The sequence below is a fragment of the Petromyzon marinus genome, chromosome 6, assembly GCF_048934315.1.
Source record: "Petromyzon marinus isolate PM22_M1 ecotype Great Lakes invasive population chromosome 6, UKy_Petmar_22M1.pri1.0, whole genome shotgun sequence".
NCBI lineage: Eukaryota > Metazoa > Chordata > Hyperoartia > Petromyzontiformes > Petromyzontidae > Petromyzon > Petromyzon marinus.
The window spans coordinates 14,979,500-14,997,986 of record NC_133672.1 but is presented as its reverse complement, the minus strand read 5'-3'; the positions used below and the strand labels follow the sequence as shown (position 1 = coordinate 14,997,986).

Sequence of the window (18,487 nt, the reverse complement as noted above, 5' to 3'; positions counted from 1 at the left end):
AAGATTTTGGAGATCTTTTTGTGATCCCCGCAATGGTGGGTAAAGTGATGGTTTTGAAAGGCTCCTCAAGAGGGTCCTTCTTCATGGTTTGAGTGATAGCTTTGCGGATTGTATAGTCGGAGTAACCATTAGCCTTAAGAGCTTGGTGTACGTGCTTGAGTTCACTGCCTATGTGTTCCTGGTCGGATATGCATTGGGCTCTATGGTACAGAGTCTTGATGAGAGAATTCTTCTGTGATGGATGGTGGTGGGAATCCGGTTTCAGATAAGCATCCGTATGGGTAGCTTTCCTGTAGACAGAGTGGCTCATTGAACCATCAGGTCTCTTTTTTATTAGGACATCCAAAAAAGGTAGCTTGCCATCTTTTTCGACTTCCATGATAAATCTGATGGCTGGGTGTATGGAATTGATGTGGTCGAAGAATTGGTCTAGAGTAGGCCGGCCATGTGGCCAGATGACAAAAGTGTCATCTACGTACCTCTTTCATAAGGTTGGGCGCAGAGTGGCAGTCTGGATGGCGTCAGTTTCAAATTTCTCCATGAAAATGTTAGCTATAACCGGAGATAGGGGGGAGCCCATTGGGGTGCCCTCAGTTTGTTTGTAGAAAGTTCCATTCCAAGTGAAGTATGTATTGGTTAAACAGTGTCTCACCAGGGGGGTACCTCAGTGTTTAGTCCTTGATGAACCAAGTCTTCAATTATTGCGATGGTGTCAGGTACAGGAACTTTGGTGAATAAGGAAACTACATCAAAACTGACAAGTAGGTCGTCTGGGGACAGGAAATACCCTTGGTTGTCGATACCAGGTGAGTAGAATTTTGTACCGCAGAGGTGGTTTTTCCAGTGAAAGGACGCAGGATTTCAGACAAAAAACGAGCCAGTTTGTAGGTGGAGGAGTTGATAGTAGAGACGATGGGACGAAGGGGTGTATCTACTTTATGTATTTTTGGTAAGCCGTATAATCTTGGTGGCCTGGCAGCAGAAGGTTTTAGCGAAAACTGTTTAGATTGATCAATTAATGCGGTTGAATCAGAAATTATTTTGTTGGTTTGTGTGACGAGGCTGTTGGTGGGATCTCTTTTTATTTTTGTATAGCTACCATCATCGAGTAATTATTTAATTTTGTTGTCATATTCTATTTTATCCATAATGACAGTAGCATTGCCCTTATCGGCTGAGAGGACTACAATGTCATCCCTCTTTTTTAATTTATATAATTCAAAACGCTCATCTTTGCTGAGGTTGCTAGCTGGCATCTTAGCGTTTTTGAGGGTTGCAGCGATTTCAGATCTTGCTACGTCTGCAGCGATGTGACCCAGGCCCCTGAGAGCAACGTCTACTTGGGCAATTATATTGTTAACTGGTATGCGTCCTTTCACTGGAAAAACCACCTCTGCGGTACAAAATTCTACTCACCTGGTATCGACAATCAAGGGTATTTCCCTGTCCCCAGACGACCTGCTTGTCAGTTTTGATGTAGTTTCCTTATTCACCAAAGTTCCTGTACCTGACACCATCACAATCATTGAAGACTTGGTTCATCAAGGACTAAACACTGAGGTACCCCCCCTGGTGAGACACTGTTTAACCAATACATACTTCACTTGGAATGGAACTTTCTACAAACAAACTGAGGGCACCCCAATGGGCTCCCCCCTATCTCCGGTTATAGCTAACATTTTCATGGAGAAATTTGAGACTGACGTCATCCAGACTGCCACTCTGCGCCCAACCTTATGGAAGAGGTACGTGGATGACACTTTTGTCATCTGGCCACATGGCCGGCCTGCTCTAGACCAATTCTTCGACCACATCAATTCCATACACCCAGCCATCAGATTTACCATGAAAGTCGAAAAAGATGGCAAGCTACCTTTTTTGGATGTCCTAATAAAAAAGAGACCTGATGGTTCAATGAGCCACTCTGTCTACAGGAAAGCTACCCATACGGATGCTTATCTGAAACCGGATTCCCACCACCATCCATCACAGAAGAATTCTCTCATCAAGACTCTGTACCATAGAGCCCAATGCATATCCGACCAGGAACACATAGGCAGTGAACACAAGCATGTACACTAAGCGCTTAAGGCTAATGTTTACTCCGACTATACAATCCGCAAAGCTATCACTCAAACCATGAAGAATGACCCTCTTGAGGAGCCTTTCAAAACCATCACTTTACCCTACATTGCGGGGATCACAAAAAAGATCTCCAAAATCTTGAATAAACACAAGATCCAGGTCCGTTTCAACACATTACATAAAATCCGTGATCTGGTTCCATCTGTAAAAGATGTGATTCCGGACATACAGTACCCTGGTGTCTACAAACTAAGTTGCCTCTGTGGTAGTAGTTACATTGGAGAAACCAAACGCCATGTCTCGGACCGCATTCGTGAACACAAAGCAGACCTTAAACACGGTAGGACCAACACCTCGGCCATGGCAGATCATTGTTATAATTCAATAGGCTCACATGACATTGACTTCTCCAAGACAGAGGTTCTTTGTAAGCCATCTGGCTACCATGAGAGATTCGTTCATGAGGCTATCCAAATATACAAGCACAGAGACAATTTTAACCGAGAAGATGGATTCTGGTTTAGCAATCATTGGAAGGATTTGATAAACCTTTTCAGGTCTTAATTGATTGTTCATGCTTACGGTGGCTTTCAGACAGCATACATACATTTTTCGTCTCCCCCCTCCTCTTTTCAGAACATAGATGGACTCGTCCTTCTAAATAAACTGCCAAATCGCTGCGTGTGGCGCTAACGTTTTTTTAAATAAATAAATACACCGTTTAAAAATAAATAAATACATGTAAACCGACGCTTCTTTCAAATGTTTCTTGCCGTTGGTTTTTCACACCTGATGATGACCGTTTGCATTATGGTCGAAACGTCGTGAGAATTTTTTATTGTTTTATATATATTTTTCTATTTTATTGTTTCCCTTCAATGTGATTTTACCGAAAGAGCTAAGAATATGAATTACTTCAGTCACGAAAGCTTTAAATCAAAAGGCTGTAAATTATCATTTCTTCCCCTTACACACACGTGGATTTTTTTCCGGGGTGTTCCAATTTCCTCACACACGTAAACACATTAATTGGCCAATACCACGTTAATATATAGAGGACTACAGAGCTTGGACAACTGTTGGAACCAGCTCACCTTGTGGCCGCCTCCCCGCTTGCCTGCTGTTCCTCACACATCTGAGTCGTTCTTTCTATCCGAGAGTGAGCGAATACTGTTCGGCGGCGCGTTGCAAGTTGGCGTTATATATATGTACACACATTTGTATTATTCATCATTATTCGGAGAAGTGTATGCAAAACATCGGCACTCCTCCCCCACCTTGCTCGGGCTCAGAGGGCAGCTCGGTCGGGCAGCGTCACTGCAATCTTGGAAATGCACGGCCGTCGCCAACCTGCCTGTCTCTCCTGGCTGCTGGTCGTGTACCGGGGCTTGCCGGTGCTCGTTCCGGGCTGCCGTGCCCACTGCGTGGCGGCTGTTGTGAGCTGCCAGGACCACGTGGCCCAGTCCAGGCTGGGGGCTCTCCCACATATTTCTCCTGCGACACAACATTGCATGGTTTCAGATCCACGGGCAACCTCCTCTCGGTGTCTCATCATCATCATCATTTATTATTTACACTGCACCACCCATGCGGCACTTGTAGAGTCGGCCGAGAAAAGTGGTATTTGAGATGATTACTCGGGAAGAAAGTGATTGCAGACCAAAAATATAATGTTAAAAAACAACGCAATGCAGACGATATGCACAATCAATGAGAGAACCAAGTTTTAAAAGCTAAAATGTGCTCGAGTCTTGTCTCCAGTTTGTCCACTCCACTGTTTGATGGGAAGAAGTGACAGTGATGAGTATGGCACTACAGAGCAGCATGAATATCATAGAAGAAACTGGATGGGAAAAATGATCTGCTGTACTGATTTTAGCGCAAAACATCAGATGCTTATGTCACCCTAAAGTTCAGGTTCGTGCAAGGTGCAGATATTGATTCCTGCGGGCCAGGTATTGAATTTAATAAATATTAGTGCAGTTCTACCCACAATGCAATAGCTCCTCTGGTAGACCACATGCACATCACACGGGCTTTATTTATGTACCCGAGTTTTAATGAACGACTGTAAACATTTGATCTAAATTCGCTGGTTTTTTTCGAAATTTGGGGAGGACAAAAAAAAAGGAAAGCTCTCCACATGTGGTAAATGAAGAATTTGGTGAATGACGCTCATTTATCAGCGTCACACAGTCACTAATGACGGCGAGGCGCGGACAATGCAACCATTAATCCCCAGCTGCGGGAATCGATATAGCGTGCGCGCAGCGGGGCATAGAGTGGCACTGTCAGGCGCCGAGTTTCAGCGCCCGGCCGGTGGGGCGTGTGTTCTGGGCACAAGCTTGGCACTCATCATGTCCGGTGGCACCATCCGAATAAATTCCCCTGGGACCCGCCGAGTTGAACGGATTAAGTGAACGTGCCTCGTCACCAGCGTTCAATGCCATATCGTGGAGGAGATAGGCGCAATAAAACGGGGATAAACGCTCCCTTCTTATCACCGTGTATGTAAGTGGAAATATTTGTAACTAAAGCATTATTTACCATGACTAAAACTGCGACGGCCACATTGCGTTACATGCAGATCCGCTTCCTGGACACTGACTCACTTCACCGGTGCTGCCGCACATGCATCCGATAATGTTGCGTGACTATTAAGAAAATCTCCGCCATACCCGAATGCAATGCGGCTCGTGCGTACATTTATGTTAATGCGTTCAGCTACGGGAGACGCACAACTATCGCCGCGATCTTAATTGAAATGCACCGCCTCGCCCCGGCAGTTGTTCTTGATTTTTGTTGTTGTTGTTGCGAATGATAACGCCCGTAGCAGCATTTACACCCGGCTTCTTCTCAAACAGATGCAGTCCCCGCACGAAACGTCAACTGTCAGTGCGGACGCGTCAAAGCGTTACACCGATTAGCAATGGCGTGCTCAAAAGTTGCTTTAATCGTTATTCGCTTGTTATTTAAACGGGGCCGCGTGGCTCCGTGGAGACGAGCCGTCTCTGGACCACCATCACGCCCTGACAACGCCACGCGGTGGTGCGTGGGAGTCTTTGAAAGTCAAAGCGCTTCCGGTGGCGGGTGGACACGGCTGACAGACATCAGTGCACCTCCAAATACGCACGGTAAATTCGCTCTAAAGCGCCGCGCCGGCGGTCAGATGGCAAAACGCTGCAGAAATAAATGGTCGTCTTGTGAAGAATATCTGCCGTTAAGGTCTCACAGTCCTGCAGTCCCAAATTCAGAGGGAAGATAAAAACAAATCTCAAAGAGCACACTGACAAAACATCAGGCGATAAAACCATCATGCATGCGGCGGTGAATGGACGTCTTGTCTAAAGCCCTTTTCAGCCAATAACTTTAGTGTAACAGAGGTTGAATTGTAGCGGCGCTGCGGTGAGCACCGTCGGTGCGGGCAGTCGAGCACTGGTGCTATGCGGCATTATGCGAGACCAGCCCGAGGCAGGCATGTGGAGTATGGCATATTGAGAACTTTACATGGCAACGCTCCACGGACTTTGCCCCAAATTATATGCGTTACAGAGAGAAACAAACACGCGCAGCAAGCTGCAAGTGTCTTCGCAGTTCAGGCTCATCACACCTAGCGTCAGTCCCACACCTCGAAGATCACACACAGCAGCACATCCACAGCAGCACACTTCATCAAATAGGGCGCTTTATGCGTGAGTTTATTTCGCGTGTGCGTTTGTGTCTTTCCCCCAATTTCATCATAATTGTGCTATTGGTCTTGGGATAATGTGTCCATTCAGATATCTAGCCGAGCAATGCAAGCCTTGGCATTACGAGAACGATCCACGGAAATGTATATCACAGAGGTGGCTTTGAGATCCCTTCAAGTGACCTCTGGTCCACACTGCAGAGGACAGCGCTCTCTAACTTAATCTGCCACCGGGGATAATGTTCGTCATATGACAGGCAAATTAATTTGTTTAATTCTCAGAGTTGGAATTTAGACAAATTAAAAAGAGAGAGAGAGAGAAAAAAAACTAATTTAACGCGATGAGATTTTGTGCGATCATTGGTGACCGAGTTGAAAAAACTCACTCAACTTGAGAATCCGGTATTAACCACAGACCGCTGCCTGGATTTGAACCTAAGTCGTCAGTGGTGCCAACTCAATGCTCTGAACTCTGAGACACCTGGTCACCACTTGTGTATATTAAGCGTTAAAATTGCGTGCATAAAAAAAAACAAATACATTACATTTCAGTCGCACTTTGACTATGGTACGTGCTTTAAAACTGCGGCGGTTTGTAACGGCTATGGGTATCTTTTGCATCAATGTCAAGATGCCTCCAAATTCCAATTAAAAATTGGTGGCTCCCTTCGTATGTAATCCAATGGCAGCCTCAGGCCTGATTTGTCCAATTCAGGGGATAATTATCCAGTGCAGCGAGCGTGCAACATTAAATCAGGTCACGCTCGGGTTGCCCTTTCCATGACAATGAAGCACCTTAATATTTGCAGCTCCACCCATATATCTCACTCCTCCTACGCCTTCCACTTATTTTCTTATCGGTCGAGTAATAAACTGAAAGTATAAAACCGTTAGGAACTTCAATTAACACGTTAGATTTATCTTTAATGCAACTGCAATGGCTCGGGCATCTACTCTTGTACGGAAACCACAAAAACGAAACGATTTTAAATTATTTTTCAAAAGCTCAAAATATACAGGCGTTAGGGTCGGGATCGAATCCACGACCTCCTCAATACCGGACAAGGTAAATAACATCTTGCCACCGTGGCAGCCACGGTGGTGGGAAAACTGATGCTGTGAAAACCAACACACAGCAGAACGAAAAGAGGAAGTAATCGCACCAAACGGGAAGACATAGCGGAAGGATATAATATTAACAGCAGAGAAAGTGGCAAAGGATTTGGAAGTGAAGAGCATTTCGTGCGGATAGCGCATGCGGAAATGCATAACACTCCCACACAATGATCGTGACAAAGAATTCTCAATGGATTGCAGTACTCTAGAGCGATGTGTGTTGTTTCGAGACATCACAATGAAATGTGTACTTTTATTTATAGAAAATAACAACTGGCAGGAAACCATCGCATGAATTTGGCCATGTCACCAATCGCCATCCAATAATTACATTTAATTAAATCACAATGATTTGCAATCATACGATTGCTCCATCGAGTAAAGCTACGTGCACTTAAATCGCTATCAAAAAAGTGTCCATTCAAAAGATGTATTCCTGATGCGGTCACTGGTGATTGGGCTGAGCACATCATGCTTGGCGAGGAAGAGAACCAATTGAGTAAGAATCCACAGCTTCAACTCAGGACACCTGAACCAGTGGCTCGGCACTGATTGTGTGTCTTAGCACCCTCGGGCACATAACCACTTACCCATTATTTCCAAGTCAATATTTTTCAATCAGAGCAAAAGCAACAATCGTTAGCGGTGTTACAAGTTCCACACAAAAACGGCGCACTCGATCATCGAATCTTAGGCTAGCGGTGGCGACGACAGACCATGTGAAAGATGTCATTCTATCATTGAAATCAAAGATTTTGAGCTGCAACCTTTACTCAATACAAGCGTGAAGGGGTAGCAGCGCCTGGAGCAGTTAGGCTCAGATAAGAGGCTTTAAGGGCGGCCGCCCTGTGCGCTGAAGTGTGGCCCCCGGGGCTGCCGGCCTTCAGCTCCGTGTGAGCACACGGGCGATGGTGAGTGGGCGGCTCGGAGACTCTGAGCGTAGAGACCTTACCTCCTGGCAACGTCACACGGGCTGTCGCAACACACCATTTGCCGCAGCGGCAGCGTCCACAAATACGTGGTTCGTGAGTTGAGGCCAAGGGTCCATAATCCAAGGCGAGCAACTCCACCCCCGTCTTTTTTGTGTTGTGCGCCAAATACAGGAGCGTGCAGAGATATAGTAAACTTAATAATAATATGTTATTATAATAACCTCGACAAAGGTAGAAGTTGCGCAACGTGCATGATCGCTGGTGCGTATACACGGAGGCGTGTACAGATCCAGCCATGCATATTTCGGAAGCGCACTGAAATTTGTGTCTGTAAATGTGTAAAGAAAAAAAGCTACATTTTTTTCACAAATACCCACAGTAGACACTTCTTACCATTAAAAAAGGGCTTCTTAGCCCAACAGGCCTTACATAAACTAATCTGATGGACTGGCTGCTGGATAACAATGTTGGGCCCATCGTAAAAGCGGCGCCTGCATATAATTATTTGGCAAACGTCCGTGGCGATGATGGTCGTTTCACATTTACGTGCGCAATTAAATTTCGCGCACAAACGATGGCAGCACGGTATACGAGTGTGATTTCATCTCTTTTGCCATTTCCCCCCCGGTCTTATTCCAATTGCGCTTTTGGTGTCACGTCATGACGAAAACAGGGCACACGAGATGCGAAGGTCCGTCCACAGTGGGAAATACCACCGTGGCCTTTTTGTGCACACACCAGGCGACAAATTCGCACACGTAGTCAAATGACATTTTTTGTAATTTTCAGATTTTAAATGCGGTTAAATTAAGTAAAATACAATATGAGAGGGGTTTTTTTGCAGCTCGTGGTGACAGGGCTGAGACCATACATCCATACCGCTGGAGAACCCAGTTTATTCATGGACCAGATTTTAAACCCAGATTTTTTACCGGGAATCTTAGCAATGCCAGCCGAGAGCTCTGACCTCTGTGCCACTCAATACCTTAGAATATAAATGTACAAAGGAGCATATATTGATATTGCACTATTCATTTAATTGTTTAATCTTGATTACTGTACACCGATGTAGCAACTAGAAGCACTACTTTAGCTTGCGCGAGAAGTCTTCCTGTTCTTTGGAAACAGTGTGGGATTTTCAGGATTTTGAATGGAACATTTAAAAGTCCAAGCATGCCGGGCAGCAGTCGGGAACGTGGAACATGGAAAAAGTGAGGTGAGCACTTATCGGCAAAGACTGTACACAACTGAACAGGTGGCCAAGCGCTTGCAACAGGAAAGATGGACACACATCGCTGGCCACACTCAAACCAAAGTGCAGCTGACCCCAGGCCGACCTTATTTTCACCATTAGCGCATCCAACACGGAATTGCTCAAAGCTGCACGTTTCACAGAGCACTGCAACATCTGTTTATGTCTTGCTTGATTCGCGATGTCATGCAATTTAAGCGCACACACCTGCGGTGGCTACTTCAAAAGGTCAATCGGCTGCTGGAAGGTTGTCCAAACGCCAGCACAACCAATGCATTGTGTTTTTTTTGTTTTTGCGGCAGTGCTGTGCACAATGGCACGTCGCATTTTAATTAAAGAATACCGCGGGTTGTTGCTGTTTGCGGCTATGTTTAGTAAGCGCCATTTACAGAAAGAGTCTGCAATAGGGGTTAGATCAGGCCATCTGCACGTGTCGCTCTTCACGCTGGCAAGGTCTGCTCACCAGTGCAAAGTATCGCACAAAATACAATCGCAGATCCCAAGTTCTACAAAAATGTGTTTTGTACATGTTCCTTTTTGCATAACAGTATTGAATCGAGCATTAATTAGGCAGTCTACAATATTTTCCTTTATCTCTAAATACGGGCTCTTTACATTTGAAGGCTCTAAGGATTAATACAAAGAACATTGGACACAAAGGCACACATACACATGGCACCAAACTTAGATATTGGTTCAATCATAAAAGAAATGCCTCTTCATTTCCTCTCTCTTTTGCGCATCGCATTCGTTCATTTTTGGGGCACCGAGAGAATTTGGCATCGTTGTGATTTTAATTGTGAATGAAACGTGCGGACGCCACCACACGTGTGGCGACGTCGGGGACGGACATCGAGATCTAATATCGCGCTTGGAAACGGCAATTGATTTAAGTGTACGGGCTTCACGCAATCGGTCGTCACGAGCGTGGACGAGCAAAAGCCCCGGGGCGGCTCGTTACCTGGCCAGCGCGTGCAGCTGCCGAGTGGATGAGCGGGAGGAGACGTCTTTCCCCAACACGGCCAGGGCCCTGGACGGCCCTGAACGCAACCGCCTGGGCTCCCCGTGCTCCCCACGCACAAGACGCCAACGAGGGAAAAAAAAAACAAAGGCAGCAGCAGCAGCAGCGGTTGATATTCGCTGCAGCAGACCTCAATGTCGAAATTTACCGCAAGAAACCTCAGAAACCAAGGCAACGTGTCTTCCTGCTCTAAGAAGGTCGGAGGGGGCAATGCTCCGTACCGTTGGTGACTCTGAGACAGCGACGGTGATTCAAAATAATGGTGAATGACACTTTTTGAATGGAACCATCGAACAGTCAATGGTTACTTCTCATAATGTGCTACATATTTTGGTAACTCAGGAGGAACAATGGGCTGCATTGGCTCCTGTTCAGGGTTTGACCTCGCGGCATTCCGAGTGTGGGTCCAAAGACATGACGCAGCGCCGCTTGGCCAAATTCGAAGAAATATTTTTACAAACCTGTGTGGAATACACCCGTCTCTCTTTCCCCACCAACTTGCTTTGAAAAAAAGAATATCTACGTTAAAATCAATATGGAAGCAGATGACAGTCGTTGCACTATATTTAAACACACCTTATGCCTTCATGTTAACCCTGCGTAATATTCCCGGAAGTCATTACAGTAATTGCCCTCCTTGAAGGCACTGTGCCAAGATTAATATCATTGCCTTGTTTCTGCATGGTTGGCCTTCACGTCATCAGCTATTCCTTTTACTGTAAGTGATGGGCTTGCAGTGTGTTGCCGTCTGTCCTTATGCACATCTTGGAAACGTGTGTTCCAGCCCATACGGATAGGACACACGAAAATAAACCCATTAAAAACTATTTTTTTTATTATGTAGTTCGGTATTTATAACATCTACAAAATTTTATTAAAAGTAAACTGTTTCCACTGGAAACAATTAAAAGCAAATTAACGTGCAGAGAAAACCAAACAGATGATCGCAGCAATTGCTTGATTTCGGGAGTCCAAAGAAAGCTTTCAGTAATATTACGATGTCCTGTGTAACATCACCAGCAGCATTTGAGAAAGTGACATCATCGTGTATGAGCGGTACCATCTGCCTAGATAGCACTGCCTTTTTAAAACGTTATTTAACGCTTTATGGCTAACTCTTATCAGGGTTGCAGGGACTGTTGTTGAAAACTAACATATGTAATGAGAGAGCGCCATCCAGGGGGTGCCAGAGGGTAACGGGTACAGCCACCATTACGTCATCAGCATCCAATCCTGAGGGGGGATATGATCTGGGCCGGAGAGGACGGGCGGGGTTGCTGAGAGAGGTTCGGGAACTATCGAGAAGGTTCCCCAAGGGGGCGTGGTGAGAGGCGGGGCTTAGCTCCGCCAAGTAGGATATAAGGGACATCGGGGGAGGACTCATGGTCGGTGTGGGAAGCCTGGGTTCCGGATCGCGTCGCTGCTCATCTTCTCGCCACGGGCCACGTGGCGGATCCTCCCCCGGAGTTCACCTCTCCGCTTCCAGCGCGCCGTCAGCCAGCGACGAGGCCGGGAGAGCGGAGTGAGCCTCGTGGGAGCTCGGAGAGGGACGCCTCGTCCACGGGGTTGGAAAGAGTTGAACACCGAAGGGGGAAGGCGCGAAGCCGTGCTGTACTACCGTTAATTAAAGAAGCACTCGAACAAGCATCGTCTTGGAAGTACTTTATTGCAGTGGTGTCAGGAGTGGCCTTTCAAGACAAGACAATCACTGAGGGTGAAGTATGTCGAAAAACCTCAGGAAAAAGAACCCACCTGTGGAATCTTCCGACAACGATGAGACGGAGACTCAGGACCAGCCGACCCCCCGGGATCCGTGGTCCCGGTCACAAGCGCCACGGCCGAGGAAGTTGCCGCTCCGGAGGTGGGCGGAACGGTCGCGGCACCTCCGTCCTTACGGGCGGACGACGGATGGAAAAGGGTGGAGGAGCAGCTTGAGTCGCTGTGAGGCGTACTTCTGCAACTCGCCTCGCTCGTCGCGACGTCCACGGTGGCGGGGCGTCCACTTGCATTGCCTCCAGAAAGCGGTGATCGGGGAGTCGAGGCGGCGGCTCCGACGGGTTCCCCGGCTCTGGTGACGCCCGCCATCGCGCACGCAGAGGCGGCGTCCGCCATTGCGCGCGTGGAGGAGTCGTCCGCCATTGTTTGCGCGGCAGGGACGTCTGCCATTACGCGAGCGGAGTCGCCCACGCGGCAGGACGCCGCCATTTTGGACGTTGCGGTGAAGGCGGGTGGGGAGCCCGCCATTTCCAACGAGCCACGTGCTGGGAAGGGTGCGGCAGCCGCTGCTGTCACACGGAGCAGTGTCGATCGCGGGCGTCGACTTCCCCACATTAAATAATTAATCGCAGCGGGCGGCGACTGGAACGCCTTCACCTGGAGGTTTGAGGCGGCGTTCCGGTCGGTCCATTGGACAGAGGAAGAGGAACTGGTTGCTCTACCGACCGTGCTGGATGACGACGCTCTGGCGGTCTTCAGGTCCATTCCTCCGGAAAAGAGATCAATGGTACAGGGCGCGTATGCCGAGATGAACCACCTTTATACAGCGTAAGCAGTGCGAGTTTTTCCCTATTCGGCAAAACTCGCACCGGTTGAGCCCGGTGGAGAAGGAAAGCGTGCAACGGGCGGTCAACGACATGCTGGCCGCCGATATTACCTCCCCTTCTAATAGCCCTTAGGACGCGTATCCACTTCCGCGGATGGATGACTCTCTAGACGCCTTGTCCGGCGCAAAATATTTTTCCACCCTTGATCTGTCTTCGGGGTTTTGGCAGCTACCCCTGGACGAGTCGTCGAAGCCGAAAACTGCGTTTCGCATGCCTCAAGGTCTCTTTCAGTTCAATTGCCTTTCGATGGGCTTGAATTCGACTCCGGCCAACTTTCAGTGGTTGATGGAGCTCGTTTTGGCCGGCTTACAGTGGGAAACTTGTCTCATTTACTTAGACGACGTTATTGTTTTTAGTCGCACTTTTGACCAACATCTGCAGTGACAGCGCTCCGCTTTCGATAGAATGCAATCCGCTAACTTGCAATTTAAGCCGGCCAAGTGTCACTTGCTGCAGAACTCGGTGCGTTACTTGGGTCACATTGTTAGTTCCGAAGGCATTGCCACGGACCCTGAAAAGACTGCCTGTGTCTGCGATTGGCTGACCCCTGTAAGTTTGGGGGCGGTCCGCAGCTTCATAGGATTTGCGTCATACTACCGTAGATTCGTGCCGCATTTCGCTACAGTCGCTGGACCATTGCACGCGTTGCTTGCTAAAAATCAGAGGTTTAAATGGGGTCCGGAGGAAGAGGCTGCGTTTGTTGCCCTCAGTGAACGGCTGTCTAACGCACCCATGCTAGAATATCCCGATTTTTCGCTGCCATTTATCCTTGACACTGATGCTAGCAATACGGGCATCGGCGCTGTGCTGTCTCACATTAAGAACGGCATGGAAAAGGTGGTTGCGTACGGCAGCCGTGTCCTTTCACCTGCGGAATGCCACTAATGTGTTACCCGGAGGGAACTTTTGGCTATTGTTTATTTCATCCGCAAATACAGGCCTTACCTCTATGGCAGGGAATTTGTTGTCCGCACCGATCATGCGGCTCTTCAATACTCCTTGAAAATTGAGCAGCCAGCTGGCCAGCTTTCTCATTGGCTCGAAATTTTGCAGGAATTATCTTTCAGCATCGTTTACCGTAAAGGTTCTCGCCACTGCAACGCGGATGCTTTATCACCTCATTGCCCGTATCTATCTAGTACGAGTCGTTGTGGACCCATTGCCTCACGGACAAGTACGGCTATGTCTGCAGTTGCTGTTTCTGAGCCTTTAGACGCGGGTGCGCCAGTTGACAGTGTTTTGTGACTCCCCCGCTTCACATGGATGCGCAAGCAGCTGCTTGATGTCTCCTTAAGGGATCTGTGGCGTCGGGCTGAGTATAGGCAGGTGACTTCTGTTTCTGCTGAGGATGGCCGGTTGACTCATCATGATGGTCTTTTGATGTGGAGGGAGGAAACGTTGGATCGTTGGCGAATTGTCATTCCTCTTGCCCTTCGGTGTGGCTTGGTTCGCGCTCTGTACGGGAGAAGTTGTTACACCTTTGGGTGCAAAAGTCGCTGTTGACATTGCAACGGGATTATTATTGGCCGGGAATGACGGCCGATGTCTCCAAATGGATTAGAGCTTGCACAAAATGTGCTCAGAGGAAACCGTTGCAGCAGAAATGACACCCGCCGCTGCAGTCTATTTCGGTCTCGCCTATCAACAAGCTGGTGTCGCTCGATGTTTTGGGGCCCTTTCTGGTCACGTCTAGAGGGAACAAGCTCCTTTTAGAAGGTGTTGAATATTTTACCCACTGGCCGGTGGCTTGGCCGCTACCGGACCAGTCGGCGGCCTGCATTGCCAACGCGTTTTTGAACGGGTATGTTATGGATAAAGGTGCTCCCGAACAACTGCTTATAGACCAAGGCCGGAATTTCTCCTCTAAGTTGTTGCGCAAGGTTTGCGATGCGTTGGGCACTAAGAAAATCAGGATGTCACCGTACCATCCTCAGACGGATGGTATGGTCGAATACCTGAACAGGACCCTGTCCGCCATGCTCTGTCAGACGGTGGATGCCAAGCAGGCGGATTGGGATCTGCATGTGCCTAGGGTGCTCGCTGCATATACGATGGACCCTCACGCTTCCACGGGATTTTCACCGTTCTTCCTTATGTATGGGCAGGAGAACGTACCACCTATCGATACCCAATTGGGTGCGCCGATTGCTAATGCTAAGTATACGCTGCCGGAACACGTCCGCGATTCCTTGCGATGTTTTTCTGACACACGGGAGGCAGATAAAATTAACACCGCCAAGACACAAGCGCGCAATGAACGTCTTGCGCGCAGATCTGGCCGTGACGTGCCGTGATCTGTTGGTGACAGGGCTTGGTTGCATTGCCCTCAAGTACCCGTTGGCACATCCCCTAAGCTGCATAAGCACTGGCGCGGACCGGTGGAGGTGATCCGAATGCACGCACGTACACTTGAATGCATGCACGTGCACCTGAATGCATGCACGTGCACCTGAATGCACGCACGTACACTTGAATGCACGCACGTGCACCTGAATGCACGCACGTACACCTGAATGCACGCACGTGCACCTGAATGCACGCACGTGCACCTGAATGCACGCACGTGCACCTGAATGCACGCACGTACACCTGAATGCACGCACGTACACCTGAATGCACGCACGTACACTTGAATGCACGCACGTACACCTGAATGCACGCACGTACACCTGAATGCACGCACGTGCACTTGAATGCACGCACGTGCACCTGAATGCACGCACGTACACCTGAATGCACGCACGTACACTTGAATGCACGCACGTACACCTGAATGCACGCACGTACACTTGAATGCACACACGTACACCTGAATAAATCTACGTGCATGCACTTAGGGGCCGTCCATAAATGACGTCACGCGATTTTGGCCGATTTTTGACCCCCCCTCGTCACATGGCGTCACAAAGTCAGACACCCCTCAAATATGACGTCACAACGCTCTGCAACCCCCCCCCCCAAATTAAACACGCTTCAAATCACTTTAAACTATTGTCATTGCAGTGCGTATTAAATGTGGCGCTGCACTCTGATGTTGTAGGAGAAAACATTAATTAAAAAGGTGTTGGAAAGCTGAAATTTAGCATAAAATTCACCTGAAAATATTCATCGACTAGCTAAAACTGCAGATGTTCAGAATATTATATTGAAATTCATCTTCTAATTATCAAATATTCAAAGTAATTAAAACCGTTGAAAAAAATACTTGAAACTTTGTAGAAGAAAAAAGCAAAATGGAGAGTACAATTATAACAATCACATTAATTCCACAAAATGAAAAGCCCTGGTAGAATCATTAGAATCAAAATGTTTAATAACAATCATACAAAAAATTTAACAAAATGTATGCTTCTCCATTCTCCCATGGAGAAGCAAAATGCTCCTTCATGGAATAAAAATAACAACGTATTTTTTGCTCATAAAATACTAAATCGTGCACACGATATACTGAATTTTGAGCGGTTCACATTTTTTTTCATTTTCATAAGGGAACTCCGTAGTTACAGTAAAGATCCTCAATGGTTAAATTCAGTCACTCATGGTTCATAGTAGGACAATGGCGAAAAGAAGCATGACGTCATTGTCTGGGTACAAATAACTAAAATTTCATGGAGGAATAATGCATTATGGAGGACGCGTTGGCTATTGTACGCTTGCCGAATGACGTCTATTTAGTCGGTACTCCGTAATTCATTATCCCTCCATGCTCAAAAATGGCTGTTTGATATCTTTGTAACTATAAAGCGTTTTTAATATAAATTTTATTTGCATTTCATCTTCCTGACGAAGTATTATTCTATATAAACGTGTTACGTAGTTTGGCTTCCGGTTCTTAAGTTTAACATAATATAATATATTCTTGGTTCTTTCGGTAAAGTCACGTAGAAGGGAAATAATAAAATAATAAAAATAAAGCATAAAATTCTCACGACGCTTCGGCCACAACGCAAGCAGCCATCCTCAGGTGAGGAAACAGAGCTGTCAGAAAGACAGCGTCTTAATGAACACTGCTAATTTTGGCAGCGTATTTTAAATCGAAATATAATATAATCTATACTAAAAAAAAATGTGACTTTACCAAATTTAAATAATTAAAAGTTAATCATGATAATGAATCAAAATTTGTGTTGTTATAACAATTCTATTTAATTAAGTAGAACGTGTTGTTTATATTTATTTAAAGTTGCGCATTTTGACGTGACGTCACATTTCTCAAACCCCCCCTCCCCTCGTCACACATCGTCACAAATGTCTGACGCCCCTCCCCCCCCGAGGTGCGTGACGTCATTTACGGACGGCCCCATCACTTGCATGCACAAACAACAAAGACACATGCGCTTGGTGGCAGAGGTTCTTGAAAGCAAACAGCTGGTGTCACAGGTACCATACGCTTTGGGTAAGAAGCACACTAAAACAATGCTCCTATTACCTTGGACGATTACCTTTTTCCTATTACCTTTGCACCTCTGATTAGCACACGGTTGATTACGTACGATGCGAAAGAAGTTAAACACACACGCATGCACTACTTTTGCACACACAAACAAACAAACTTATTGGAAAAATCCCACCGAAAGCGCTTAACACGACTAGCAAATGGACTCGTTGTCATTTGCTGAAAGGGTTTAATTGTTGCTGATTGCTTGGTTGTTTCCAATATCAAAGAAACAACGCGGCTGAATGGAACAAAATCCGGTGACCCGTTTCATCCACCTGACCTGGAAATGAAGCGCAAATGGCCTAGCCTCGGGAGAGCATTACACAAACACAGCTCCAGGTCCTCGTAAACAACATCGCGTGCTCGCGAAAGGTTAACGTGATTACCAAGTCCAACTTCCCACCCAGCCGCTACCCACGCTTGTATTTTAAACACAGCACCAATCCAAACAATAACCATTAGTGAGTCTCCATAGTGTGTATGTGTGTATGGCTTTGCAGTGTTTTTGCAATATTAACTACCAAAAATAATTATTTGAAGTATTTATCAATGAGACATTTAAAGTGGCAGATCAACGGAGACTGTGCAATCAAATATAGTTATGCAGTGGAAAAATCCTTTAGCAAACCATTATCATTGCATATTTATTTACCAGTCTCACATTATTCACCGCAAAGAGGGACTCAGTACTTAATTCAATGTCTTTATAATTCCAATAAATTCGGTGTATACAGGACTGTCACTCTCTGGCTCTGCATAGAAATGATGAGTGAATAACACATTATGGAAGACAATGAAAAGGAAGCGTAATGCTAATTTAGTCGCCATTCCATCTGAGCCAGGTTTCATTACCCTGTAAAGAGTCAATATTCGGCAATTACACAAATATATTTTTTTCTTAAATAAAAGGTTATGTTGAATATTTTGTATTTCTGAAATACAAAATATGTTTTATTACTTAAAGGGTGATGTTGTATTATGTTTTCTCTACTTATTAATATTTATGAATAATAGTGGTGTAAAAGTATTTCATGGTCTTTTATGCTTTTATTTTGCTTACACATTGGCGTTTGTTTGCGGTTATCTGGGATAATTGTAGGCTTCGACAAATACAGGGTGGATCGGTGGTGTAATAGTTCATGCACTGCACTATAAACCCACTGGCCTGAGTTATTATCAAAGCCAACACAAGGGTGAGTGAAACGGTCCTGATCTCCCCCTCACCAAACCGCACTCACCATTGTGAGCAATTTATGAATCCACTGCTGGATGAAAGCCTCCCACGCAATATTGGTCATTAGGAGGCCTTCGTCCAGCCATGAACTTGACAAAGGGCTAAAAATAATTTTAAA

At 46.4% G+C, this 18,487-nt stretch overlaps 1 protein-coding gene across 6 annotated transcripts in view; it reads right to left on the bottom strand.

Moving 5' to 3' along the window:
- LOC116939761 (uncharacterized) overlaps nucleotides 1-18,487 on the bottom strand; it is a 77,960-nt gene that overhangs the window by 15,717 nt on the left and 43,756 nt on the right. For 5 of the 6 annotated variants that reach the window (XM_076065114.1, XM_076065115.1, XM_032948538.2 and 2 more), the window contains 2 exons: nucleotides 10,035-10,141; nucleotides 3,363-3,579 (listed from right to left, as the gene is read on the bottom strand). In XM_076065114.1, the coding sequence (XP_075921229.1) occupies nucleotides 3,363-3,579; nucleotides 10,035-10,141 (324 nt within the window). The remainder of the gene's footprint in view (nucleotides 1-3,362; nucleotides 3,580-10,034; nucleotides 10,142-18,487) is intronic. The other variant, XM_032948540.2, reaches the window with a different exon arrangement.